Raw genomic sequence first — 13,163 nt, 5'->3', positions numbered from 1 at the left:
ACCCGACTGTTTTAACCAGACTGTTTTATCCCGACTGTTTTATCACGACTGTTTTAACCCGACTGTTTTATCCCGACTGTTTTAACCCGACTGTTTTATCCCGACTGTTTTAACGCGACTGTTTTATCCCGACTGTTTTAACCAGACTGTTTTATCCCGACTGTTTTATCCCGACTGTTTTAACCCGACTGTTTTATCCCGACTGTTTTATCCCGACTGTTTTAACCCGACTGTTTTATCCCGACTGTTTTAACCCGACTGTTTTATCCCGACTGTTTTATCCCGACTGTTTTATCCCGACTGTTTTAACCCGACTGTTTTATCCCGACTGTTTTATCCCGACTGTTTTAACCCGACTGTTTTATCCCGACTGTTTTAACCCGACTGTTTTATCCCGACTGTTTTATCCCGACTGTTTTATCCCGACTGTTTTAACACGACTGTTTTAACCCGACTGTTTTATCCCGACTGTTTTAACACGACTGTTTTATCCCGACTGTTTTATCCCGACTGTTTTAACCCGACTGTTTTATCCCGACTGTTTTATCCCGACTGTTTTAACCCGACTGTTTTAACACGACTGTTTTAACCCGACTGTTTTATCCCGACTGTTCTAACCCGACTGTTTTATCCCGACTGTTTTAACCCGACTGTTTTAACCCGACTGTTTTAACTCGACTGTTCTAACCCGACTGTTTTATCCCGACTGTTTTAACCCGACTGTTTTAACCCGACTGTTTTAACACGACTGTTTTAACCCGACTGTTTTAACCCGACTGTTTTAACCCGACTGTTTTATCCCGACTGTTTTATCCCGACTGTTTTAACCCGACTGTTTTATCCCGACTGTTTTAACCCGACTGTTTTATCCCGACTGTTTTAACCCGACTGTTTTATCCGACTGTTTTATCCCGACTGTTTTAACCCGACTGTTTTAACCCGACTGTTTTATCCCGACTGTTTTAACCCGACTGTTTTAACCCGACTGTTTTATCCCGACTGTTTTATCCCGACTGTTTTAACCCGACTGTTTTATCCCGACTGTTTTATCCCGACTGTTTTAACCCGACTGTTTTAACCCGACTGTTTTAACCCGACTGTTTTATCCCGACTGTTTTAACCCGACTGTTTTAACCCGACTGTTTTATCCCGACTGTTTTAACCCGACTGTTTTAACCCGACTGTTTTAACCCGACTGTTTTATCCCGACTGTTTTAACCCGACTGTTTTAACCCGACTGTTTTATCCCGACTGTTTTAACCCGACTGTTTCATCCCGACTGTTTTATCCCGACTGTTTTAACCCGACTGTTTTAACCCGACTGTTTTATCCCGACTGTTTTATCCCGACTGTTTTAACCCGACCGTTTTAACCCGACCGTTTTATCCCGACTGTTTTATCCCAACTGTTTTAACCCGACTGTTTTATCCCGACTGTTTTAACCCGACTGTTTTATCCCGACTGTTTTAACCCGACTGTTTTAACCCGACTGTTTTATCCCGACTGTTTTATCCCGACTGTTTTATCCCGACTGTTTTAACCCGACTGTTTTATCCGACTGTTTTAACCCGACTGTTTTAACCCGACTGTTTTACCCTGACTGTTTAATCCCGACTGTTTTAACCCGACTGTTTTAACCCGACTGTTTTATCCCGACTGTTTTATCCCGACTGTTTTAACCTGACTGTTTTATCCCGACCCCCCCCATGAGCTGTCACCTTACCGTGGTGGGGGGGTTTGCGTGCCCCAATGAGTCTGGGAGCTATGTTGCCCGGGGCTTTAAGCCCCTGGTAGGGTCACCCATGGCAAACAGATCCTAGATGAGGGACCAGACAAAGGACAGCTCATAAAACCCCTATGATGAATGGTATCTTTGGACAACGTGTACCTTCGCCCGGATGTGGGTCACCGGGGCCTCCCCCTGGAGCCAGGCCCAGGGTTGGGGCCCGCCGGCGAGCGCCTGGTGGCCGGGTCTGTGCCCGTGGGGCTCGGTCGGACACAGCCCGAAGAAATTACACGGGTCCCCCTTTTGACGGGCTCACCACCCGTGGGAGAGGCCAAGGGGGTCGGGTGCTTTGTGAGCTGGGCGGCAGCCGAAGGCGGAGACCTTGGTGGTCTGATCCTCGGCTGCTGAAGCTGGCTCTTGGGACGTGGAACGTCACCTCTCTGCTGGAGAAGGAGCCTGAGCTGGTGCGCGAGGCTGAGCGGTTCCGGGTAGATATAGTCGGACTCACCTCGACGCATGGCTTAGGCTCCGGAACCAGCCTCCTCGAGAGGGGTTGGACTCTCTTCCACTCTGGAGTTGCCCGCGGTGAGAGGCGTAGAGCAGGTGTGGGCATACTTATTGCCCCCCGGCTGTGCGCCTGTACATTGGGGTTTACCCCGGTAGACGAGAGGGTAGCCTCCCTCCGCCTTAGGGTGGGGGGACGGGTCCTGACTGTTGTTTGTGCTTATGCACAAAACAGCAGTTCAGAGTACCCACCCTTCTTGGAGTCCCTGGAGGATTGGGAGGAACGGCCCCCCCGATCTGAATCAGAGTGATGTTTTGTTATTGGACTTCTGTGCTCGTAATGGACTGTCCATAACGAACACCATGTTCAGGCATAAGGGTGTCCATATGGGCACTTGGCAACAGGACACCCTAGGCCGCAGCTCGATGATCGACTTTGTGGTCGTATCGTCGGACTTGCGGCCGTATGTCCTGGACACTCCGGTGAAGAGAGGGGCGGAGCTGTCAACTGATCACCACCTGGTGGTGAGTTGGCTCCGCTGGTGGGGGAGGAAGCCGGTCAGACCTGGCAGGCCCAAACGTATTGTGAGGGTCTGTTGGGAACGGCTGGCGGAATCCCCTGTAAGGAGGAGTTTCAACTCCCACCTCCGGCAGAGCTTCAACCATGTCCCGGGGGAGGTGGGGGACATTGAGCCCGAATGGGCCATGTTCCGTGCCTCCATTGTTGAGGCGGCCGACCGGAGCTGTGGCCGTAAGGTGGTCGGTGCCTGTCGTGGCGGCAACCCCCGAACCTGCTGGTGTACACCAGTGGTGAGGGAAGCCGTCAAGCTGAAGAAGGAGTCCTATCGGGCTTTTTTGGCCAGTGGGACTCTGGAAGCAGCTGATGGGTACCGACAGGTCAAGCGGAACGCGGCCTCGGCAGTTGCTGAGGCAAAAACTCGGGCTTGGGAGGAGTTCGGGGAGGCCATGGAGAATGATTTCCGGACGGCCTCGAGGAGTTTTTGGTCCACCATCCAGCGGCCTTAGGGGGGAAAAGCGGTGCACCGTCAACACCGTGTATGGTGAGGGCGGGGCTCTGCTGACCTCAACTAGGGACGTTGTGAGTCGGTGGGGGGAATACTTCGAGGGCCTCCTCAATCCTACCGACACGCCTTCCGATGAGGATGCAGAGTTGGGGAGCTCGGACGTGGGGCCATTTCTGGGGCTGAGGTTGCCGAGGTGGTCAAAAAACTCCTCGGTGGCAAGGCCCCGGGGGTGGATGAGGTCCGTCCTGAGTTCCTCAAGGCTCTGGATGTTGTAGGGCTGTCTTGGTTGACACGCCTCTGCAGCATCGCGTGGACATCGGGGGCAGTGCCTCTGGACTGGCAGATTGGGGTGGTGGTCCCCCTCTTTAAAAAGGGGGACCGGAGGGTGTGTTCCAACTATAGGGGGATCACACTCCTCAGCCTCCCTGGTAAGGTCTATTCGGGGGTACTGGAGAGGAGGATCCGCCGTATAGTCGAATTTCGGATTCAGGAGGTACAGTGTGGTTTTCGTCCTGGCCGTGGAACAGTGGACCAGCTCTATACCCGCCGCAGGATCCTGGAGGGTGCATGGGAGTTCGCCCAACCGGTCTACATGTGTTTTGTGGACTTGGAGAAGGCGTTCGACCGTGTCCCCCGGGGACTCTTGTGGGGGGTGCTCCGGGAGTATGGAGTGCCGGACTCCTTGATATGGGCTGTTCGGTCTCTGTATGACCGGTGTCAGAGTTTGGTCCATATTGCCGGCAGTAAGTCGGACATGTTTCCTGTGAGCGTTGGACTCCGTCAGGGCTGCCCTTTGTCACCGATTCTGTTCATAATTTTTATGGACAGAATTTCTAGGCGCAGCCAGGGCGTCGAGGGGGTCCGTCTTGGCGACCTCAGAATCGGGTCTCTGCTTTTTGCGGACGATGTGGTTCTGTTGGCGTCGTCAGGCCGTGACCTTCAGCTCTCACTGGAGCGGTTCACAGCCGAGTGTGAAGCGGCATGGAAGAGAATCAGCACCTCCAAATCTGAGACCATGGTCCTCGGCCGGAAAAGGGTGGAATGCCCTCTCCGGGTCGGGAATGAGATCCTTCCCCAAGTGGAGGAGTTCAAGTATCTCGGGGTCTTGTTCACGAGTGAGGGACGAATGGAGCAGGAGATTGACAGGCGGATCGGTGCGGCGTCTGCAGTGATGCGGGCTCTGCACCGGCCCGTCGTGGTGAAGAAGGAGCTGAGCCAGAAGGCGAAGCTCTCGATTTACCGGTCAATCTATGTTCCTACCCTCACCTATGGTCACGAGCTGTGGGTAGTGACCGAAAGAACGAGATCGCGAATACAAGCGGCCGAAATGAGTTTCCTCCGCAGGGTGTCTGGGCTCTCCCTTAGAGATAGGGTGAGAAGCTCGGTCATCCGGGAGGGGCTCGGAGTAGAACCGCTGCTCCTCCGTATCGAGAGGAGTCAGATGAGGTGGCTCGGGCATCTGGTTAGGATGCCTCCTGGACGCCTCCCTGGTGAGGTGTTCCGGGCCCGTCCCACTGGGAGGAGGCCCCGGGGAAGACCCAGGACACGTTGGAGAGACTATAGCCCCTTTCACACTGCGACCCGCGTCGAGCAATGTGAACGCTTGGCGTGTCAGGGTGACCCGTGTCGCATGAAGCCGAGTTCAGGGGGCGTTGCCTAGTGGCAGAGCGTCACACGAAACACATCAAATGCTGGGCGTGTACAATGACGTAGGCACAAGCCATGCGTCGGAGGTAGGGTTAAATACACCATGAGGACTCGTTTTTGCAATTGTATATGCAGTTCATGGAGATGTTATTTTACGGGGTGTGGATGGTTACAACGTGGGATGCCGCCGAAGAACATATGCGGAGAATACATGAGCACTATAGTCCCCGAAATGTGGCGGTAAATAACGTCCTCTGCTCGGAGGCTGAGGAGCTCGCGGAGCTCCTTGTCTCCCCAGGCGGCCATCTTCAAAAATGTCTCGAACTTGATGTAGGCTAAAACAGAGTGAAACTTGTCCTCACCTGTCGCTGTTGTTCTGAATCAGCTTTCCATTCTGTCTTTTAAACTCCTCACGTCACGCCACGCCCACGTCCGACCCGCGTCAATTGCTTTCACATCAAACTCGGCTCGGCAAAAAGACTAGGGTCCGACGCGGGTCGAAAGGCGAGTCGAGTTGACGCGGCAGCCCGGGTCGGCAGTGTGAACGCAACAGCGGACACGCTAAATTCGCGGATTAAACGCGGGTTATTCCTCAGTGTGAAAGGGGCTTATGTCTCTCTGCTGGCCTGGGAACGCCTCGGGGTCCCCCCAGAAGAGCTGGCGGAAGTGGCCGGGGACAGGGACGTCTGGGTTTCGCTGCTTAAGCTGCTGCCCCCGCGACCCGACCCCTGGAGAAGAGGAAGATAATGGATGGATGGATGTTTTTGGAAAAATCCTCACTGTGTTAAGAGTAAATCAATGTGCTCAACACTATTTAGCTGTATATATTTCATTCTTTCTCAGACTCGTATTGTCACAAGCTGTTGTTTAAAAGGCTACAAACAGATTCTCCCCAAGCCCTATTTCCTTTCTTTTTGTATTTCAGTACACTTTGTACAGTCTGCTCTGTGTAACAACGCTCCACACTTCCAGAAAAGGTTTCAAATCCCTTTTCTCCTGCTGCTGTTTGATTCATCACCTGGCTTAAAACTCAACACACACTTTCACTTTAGTCAAGCTTGTTTCTTTCTTTCTTTTTTTTTTAACCAAAGGGCTCACCTCTGGTTACATTTACTCATTTGAATGTTCTGTGTGAAGATAAACAAGAGATTTTTCTGTAGCCTTTGAGTCGCTCTTTTTGTTCTTTTCTGGTCCTCAGGTGGAGAGAGCGCCTAAGAAACATGTGGTGGAAGAATTTGACGAGTACGACTACAGTGACCTCGATGAGGCCATCTCTGTTTCCACCTTGGCTGCTGGTCCTAACGTGACCGAGTACGAGGTGAGCGGAACAAAACAGCGGGAGCTTGGCTCATTCTGTCGGTCTTGTTCTTAATTATTGTATCTTTTCTCGGACAGATCGTAGAGTACGAGGACTACGACAACACAACACATCACTTTCATGTGAATGAGTATGAATACGAGGACGAATATGATGAGCGGTATGGACCCGCTGAGAGAGAACGGGAGTACGCTCTTAACACGCAGGTGTGAAACACCAAGATTGTATTCATTCAGAACACGAAAGCCCTCCTGATCAGACCCGTTCACGTTGGTTTTATTTCTCTGCCGTCTTCTTTCATCAGAATCTGCCTGAAAAAGGAGAGAAAGGAGAGCCAGGCTATCTTGGAATGGTAGGAAAAATACGTACAAAACCACACTTGCCTCTAATTTTTTCACCAGCCTTTCATTCACAAACACATTACCTGCTCATCCTGTACAGCGGTGACATTTGAAAAGTAATATCACATCCATAATCAGTGTCGACCAGAGACTTTTGAGTAGAACCACAGAAGCATTGTTTGAATGCCGATGAGTACATGTAGATGATATGAAGACATTTTGTCATGCTGAACCCATCGATTCATTTCTCTAGTATTTTAGGAACATTGGGACTGATGATGCAAGTCATAAGTACTTTGACTTTCCGTTCAATTTGCTGAATAAACCAAAAATGTATGGAAATTATGAAAGGATTTATATAGAAGAAGCTGTTAACGAGTAAAATGGTAATCTTTCCACTCCGTGTATATTGTGGCCATATTTCCTAAATATTCTAAAATGCTGACGTTGTTTGGTTTTTATGTTTTTTATATAAACGTGTTCTCACATGCAGGAGTGGTCTTAAACTAATGGTCTGTAAAAGTCGGATGTAATTCATTGTGAATTTAATGGGCATGACGAGTAGATGACTGGTTTGAATGGTTACATCAGCAAAAACAAGCTCTTCTGTTTTCTGTTTTTGTTGTTGTTTTTGCAGGGAACGCAGATTACGGGACCATATGGGCCTCCAGGACCTGAGGTAAGCCAAGTTTACTGCATGGCCTGTAACTCGGAACACATTTTTACACTGAATACCAGCTAAAAACAACAACAAAAAGAAACGTTTTGTGTGTGGGAAATTCAGTCAAAACTGAAACGGCCACAAATAATTCCTTAAAAATAAATTCCATCATTTTTTCCAACACATTCCAACACATCACACCAGTTTTGAAATCTTTACTCTGGCTTCCAGTCAGTCACAGAATCGATTTTAAAAGCCTGCTGATGGTTTACAAATCCCAGAACAGTTTAGGGCCAAAATACATCAGTGATATGTTCAGAGAATATAAACCCAGCAGAGCTCTTAGATCCAAGGACTCAGGTCAGCTGGTCCAGTCCAGAGTCCAGACTAAACATGGAGAAGCAGCATTTAGCTGTTCTGCTGCCAACAAGTGGAACAAACTGCCAGTGGAGATTAAACTTTCACCAAATGGAGACATTTTTAAATCCAGGTTAAAAACATTTCTGTTCTCATGTGTCTATGCATGAAATATCTTTTAACTTATCTAGACTGTTGCTTGTTTTTAAATTCATTTAAATGATTTTATTTGTTTCTCTTTATATTCTTTTATGTATTTTTAATGCTTCTTCCACTCCCTGCTGCAATGCTTTTATTTTATGTAAAGCACTTTGAACTGTTTGTACATGAAATGTGCTATATAAATAAATTTGATTTGATTTGATTTGATTCCCTTCTGACTGACTATCTTTTGTTTGGGTTTGCAGGGAGAGCCGGGGCCTCCTGGGATCACAGGGCCAGTGGGTCCTCGAGGAGACCCTGGAGAGCTGGTGAGGACTGCCCTCTGTTTGCCGAGTGAAAGTCTGAGCACGCGGAAATATTTCCTTAAATGTCCTCATCTCTCTCCTGTCAGGGGCCTCCGGGGCGACCGGGCCTGAGTGGAGCCGACGGGATACCAGGCCCTCCAGGAAACATCATGCTCATACCGGTAACAGAAAGACACCTCCATGTTTCCAGAGGCCTTTGGAGCTGCTGTTACGTTGCTGCAGGAGTCAGTCGGCCCTGTTAGCTTCAACAAAGCCTGAGGGCAAATGGGGCTGTTTGAATGATGTTACTGAGAAACAGGCTGGCTGTAGACTGTTACACAAATGAACCATCTGTTAGTCTTTGAGGCCCTCTGGTACTCAGGTTTCAGAGTGTGGCAAACATTTTAGATGTGAGACGTGTGCACTTTATTTAACTGATCTCTTTAAATTTTGGGTTATTCTGGCTGAGATCAGGTTCTATTGCCATATAAATCACATTGTTTTAATATTCTGACTCCTGTGTGGAAGTCTTATGTTTTCCTCTGATTTATTTATGTAGTTTTAATTGGATCCCCATGTGTATCTCATGTGTAAAAGAGTTGAGTTGCAGTACAGTGTAATGGCCACTAAGTGGAGTATTGCGTTTGACTTGAGAGCTTCTCAGTTCCAGTCAGGTGGCGACCCGCAGACAGGTGCTGTGGTTTCTGCACAGGAGGCTCAGGCTCAAGCTATCCTGCAGCAGACCAAGGTAAAGAAACTGTTCATCTAAAGTTGGAACTTTTGAGTCGCTGTAAAGATGAATAAAATTGACCTGACCCCTCCCTCCCCTTTCTTCCATCTTCCTCTAGCTGGCAATGAAGGGACCTCCGGGGCCACTGGGCCTCAGAGGAAGACCCGGACCCCTGGTGAGCGAGCTTATGCAAAAACTCTGGTGTTTGTATTTCCAGATTTCACACAAGCTTATATATATTACTGCACCTAGAGACATTGAGATGGCGAATCCCATTGCAGACTGTTTTTTCCCCAGCTGAATGTTGCTTCTTATTCTTTTTCGACATAAATTTTGTGGCAGAGGCACCTTGCACGTATCTGTATCCAAAGACGTGAACAATAAATATACACAGGGGTGGAGCAGTGATTTTAAATGTGGGGGTGTTACATGAGCGCCACATCAAGCCCATAGACAAGACGCTGAAGTTGGCATCCGATTTGCGAATTAAATGGATGGGCATAAAAGGCCATTTCACTGCATTTGTTTGCATTTTGATCACCCTAAACTAGATCCTGTATGGAAACTATAATAGTTAGACTGCTCAAATCTGGATGGAATTATTCTAAAGAGGCTATAGATTCATTAAAACTTTGTTTGGGATTTGTGAAACCTTTTTCTGATTTGTACAAATGCAGAACAGGGCCATTTTACAGCATGTTTTGCATTTTGATCACCCTAAACTGGGTCCTGTATGGAAACTACAATAGTTAGACTGCTCAAATCTGGATGGAATTATTCTAAAGAGGCTACAGAGTCTTTAAAACACATTTTATGATTTGTTAAAACTTGATTTGGTCATTGAAAATTCAAAAAGGGAAAATCATCTTGCTGTAAAAGTGGGGGTGTCGAAACACCCCCATCCCCCACGGGTGCGACGCCCATGAATATACATGCATATGTGAAATGTTTGAAATGTTGGTGGCTTTTTGTGTAATAATCACAAAATGCAAACATTTCCCACCGTTTCCCCATTTAAAAAAAATGTGGATTTAAATATTCATTGTTTTCTTCTAAAAACTGAACTTACTTTAAATATGTTGGCACATAAAAGCCTGGCTACACATTTCTACCTTATTTCTACGGACAGGATAGCTCGAGTGTGATGAAATGTGTTATTTTCATTAAGAGACGTGATTGTTGTCTCGACTGTTTTCCTCAGGGTGCCCCAGGACCTTCGGGGCTGAAGGGGACGAGCGGTGAGATGGGACCACCAGTAAGTTATCCGCTCAGTTCCTCATTTTACACCAATCTCTGAATCTCATTGTCTCACACTCATGTCTCACCTTTTAACCCCAGGGCTCTCCAGGCCTGTCAGGTATACCGGGTCAGAATGGACGACTTGGGAAACGGGTGAGACTGTTTTTCTGATAAGTGGCGTCCTCTTTGGTATTAAAGCTTGGTTTCATGGTGTGATCGTTAAAAAAAAAATCTGCTCTCAGTCACTCATTTTGTCTATTTGTATGTTTATTAGGGTCGAGCAGGGGCAGATGGGGGCCGTGGTGCAATAGGAGAGACTGGAGCAAAGGTGAATGTCACAATCACACCTTTCACTTACTTTCTCTCATGTCTTTATGGAGTGTGATTATTGGGGACCTAGCAGCTGCAATTGAAGTCTATGGCAGCCCCATGAACGCTATGGTAAAAAGTTGTGAAATTTAGCACACGTAATCAGCAAAGTGCCAAAGTCAAAGTCAAGAATTTTCATGCGCCAAGAGTGTACTCTGTAGCGCCACCAACACGTCAAAGTTCAAAGTGCATCCAAATGCATAACTTTGGACTCCATGGTCCAAATTTCACAAATCGTTGGAATTCGTGGATCATGACGAGTCCAACGTCAATTTGCGTATTCTTAGATTTTCCGCCATTTTGAATTTTATCAAAAACCTTCAAAAAGCATTTCAGGTCACAGAGATAGTCCTATTGTCACGAGATTTGGCACATAGACTCTTAAGACCAAGCCGCACAAAAGTTATTGTGTGGAATTTTTAATTAGGCTTCCGATTTTCCATAAAAGCGAATCAAACTCGAGGTTAACGCCACCAAACCGGAAGTGAGGCCATATCTTCGCAACCGTTTGATGTTATGACGTCAAACTTATAACACAGACTCATGACCAAGACGGTAAGAGGCCCAAGAATTTTGGTAACGTTTGGCCTATAGGTGGCGCTATATGTAGCAAAAATGCATATTTGCATCTTTAGACCCCTTGGTCCAAATTTCACAAATGAGGTACTGTTGGAATCCCTGGATGCAGACGAGGTCATCGCAACCCATTACGTCATCTACGCCATATTGGATTGTCCGCCATCTGGAATTTGATCAAAAAAATTAAAAAAGCATTTCAGGCCACGCAGATTGTCCAATCTCCATGGGACTTGGCACATAGAATCTTCAGACCAAGCCACACACAAGTTATCATGTGGATATTTTAATCATACTTCCGTTTAACCGTGGCAGCCAATCAAACTCTACGCCGACGCGCAAACAGGACGTTAGGCCGTATCTCTGCGATGCATTGATGTATCGATGCCAAACTTGCATGGACTCATGACCCCTTCCTGAGCAGCCGAAGCCTTGCCTATTGTGCCCATCGCTGCTTGCAGCTATATTTTTAGAAATGATTGGAACATATCATATAACATGACTCCTCTTTTTTGTGTTTGCCTCAGGGCGACAGGGGCTTCGATGGCTTGCCTGGTCTCCCAGGGAACAAAGGACACAAGGTGAGATATCTGCCCGACAGAGCAGGCGGTTTTGAGTTGATGATTCAGTTGTCAACCTTTCTGCGTGTCATTTCTCAGGGTGACAGAGGGAAGCCCGGCCCTGTGGGTCCTCTGGGAGAGTCGGGGGAAAAGGTGAGAGGTGACAGTAGTTTGTAATTCATGTCGATGTTTCTGTATGCAGGTGTTTATGGTGGCTGATGTTTTTTTTAAAAGGGCTCTGAAGGTCCACCTGGGCCAAGAGGACAGCCAGGTGATGCTGTGAGTGTTGACTTTAAATCTGACATATTTATACAGACGTGCCTGTGAACTTGGTGTCTTTTGTTCTGGAAATTAGATTCAGATGTAGAGCTGTAAAGTTGGAGAAACACAAGCATTTACCACTCGTATGAAATTGATAAAAGATGCTGTTCGGTTGAATTGGGACGTAGTTTGTTTTGTGTAACTTAAACCGGAGACTGAAAGTTAGCATGTTTTTGCATTTCACTGCACAGATTGAAAGCATGCTTATTAAGTCTATGAGGAGAGTAATTGCTTTTTTGTCTTTAAAAAGAGGTTAAAAACACTTTTAAACAGATCTATATGCATTTTTAAATAATACTTACATGGTTTGCCATTGGCTTGGCTCTGTGTGTAATTCCAGTCTTAACTTTTAGACAGCCTTATAGAAGTAGGGACGAGGGCTCACAATAAAATGATGTTTAAATGCACATAAACTCAACTACCCGCAGTTATGTGTCATTATTTATAACTGTGATATGTATTCCAAGGGTCCAAGAGGTCTGAATGGCCCCAGAGGACGTTCTGGACCCCCAGGCCAGCCGGTAAGTTTGAACCCTATGTTACAACCACACACTTTCTCCAATACTCAACATTCACTGTCAAACACATGCACCGCTGATGCTAAACACAGAAAGGAATAAAAGATACCAGTGAAAAAAAATAGACATTTTAATTTATTTATCTTTTTTAAATGAGTTTGTACGTAGTGATAATGAGCCTCACCTGCAGGAGTCAGCTGTTTAAGCGCTCTCAGTTTGGAGCAATGTTTTTTTCCATCTATAACAACCCAAACCTTAGAAACAGCTAGTTGAATAAGAGCTATATTGTAGATTTTACATTGCGTCACTTTGCATCAGACAGTTTTTTTTGTTTGTTTTTTAAGGCTGGGCAACGATTAAAATGTTTAATCTAATTAATCACATGATTTCCCTGATTAATCACAATTAATCGCATTTGTACGCAAAATCCAAAAATAAATCCAAAAGTAGCGTATAGCTTTTAGCATTTAGTTTTATTTTAAATGTGCTGCTATATGAATGAAAGTGCCATAACATTTGTTGTGCAAACACACTTTTAACATCAGCATCTTTCTGTAGTTTTTATGTAGAAGCCTCGCTCCACTGTCTGTTTCCTTGAATGACTTGCTGCTATCAGTTGTGTGTTTTGCCTTTAAGTGATATTTTAGACTGGAACTACTACGCTGAGAAGACAATTCAACTTGGCAGTGTTTACAGATGACTTTGGTTCTGTCGACTCCGCCGTCTGGAAGAACTTTCAAATGAAAATGGCCGAGTAAAAGTTCCGTACCCTTCTCCATGTTTGGTGGATCCGCCGATTACTTTCTTTTCCGGTTCCGCAGCAGA

General features: G+C 46.7%; 1 protein-coding gene across 1 annotated transcript in view; it reads left to right on the top strand.

Moving 5' to 3' along the window:
- Nucleotides 1-13,163, top strand: part of LOC142378248 (uncharacterized) — a 61,675-nt gene that overhangs the window by 22,844 nt on the left and 25,668 nt on the right. Inside the window, exons 7-21 of the mRNA XM_075462536.1 lie at nucleotides 6,101-6,220; nucleotides 6,298-6,426; nucleotides 6,525-6,572; nucleotides 7,199-7,240; nucleotides 7,987-8,049; nucleotides 8,133-8,207; nucleotides 8,690-8,773; nucleotides 8,874-8,930; nucleotides 9,957-10,010; nucleotides 10,094-10,147; nucleotides 10,269-10,322; nucleotides 11,467-11,520; nucleotides 11,599-11,652; nucleotides 11,734-11,778; nucleotides 12,288-12,341. Of these exons, the coding sequence (XP_075318651.1) occupies nucleotides 6,101-6,220; nucleotides 6,298-6,426; nucleotides 6,525-6,572; nucleotides 7,199-7,240; nucleotides 7,987-8,049; nucleotides 8,133-8,207; nucleotides 8,690-8,773; nucleotides 8,874-8,930; nucleotides 9,957-10,010; nucleotides 10,094-10,147; nucleotides 10,269-10,322; nucleotides 11,467-11,520; nucleotides 11,599-11,652; nucleotides 11,734-11,778; nucleotides 12,288-12,341 (987 nt within the window). The remainder of the gene's footprint in view (nucleotides 1-6,100; nucleotides 6,221-6,297; nucleotides 6,427-6,524; nucleotides 6,573-7,198; nucleotides 7,241-7,986; nucleotides 8,050-8,132; nucleotides 8,208-8,689; nucleotides 8,774-8,873; nucleotides 8,931-9,956; nucleotides 10,011-10,093; nucleotides 10,148-10,268; nucleotides 10,323-11,466; nucleotides 11,521-11,598; nucleotides 11,653-11,733; nucleotides 11,779-12,287; nucleotides 12,342-13,163) is intronic.

This window comes from Odontesthes bonariensis, chromosome 4 (genome assembly GCF_027942865.1).
Source record: "Odontesthes bonariensis isolate fOdoBon6 chromosome 4, fOdoBon6.hap1, whole genome shotgun sequence".
Taxonomy (NCBI): domain Eukaryota; kingdom Metazoa; phylum Chordata; class Actinopteri; order Atheriniformes; family Atherinopsidae; genus Odontesthes; species Odontesthes bonariensis.
Note: the sequence above shows the minus strand (reverse complement) of the source record. Positions and strands in the feature narration are given on the sequence as shown.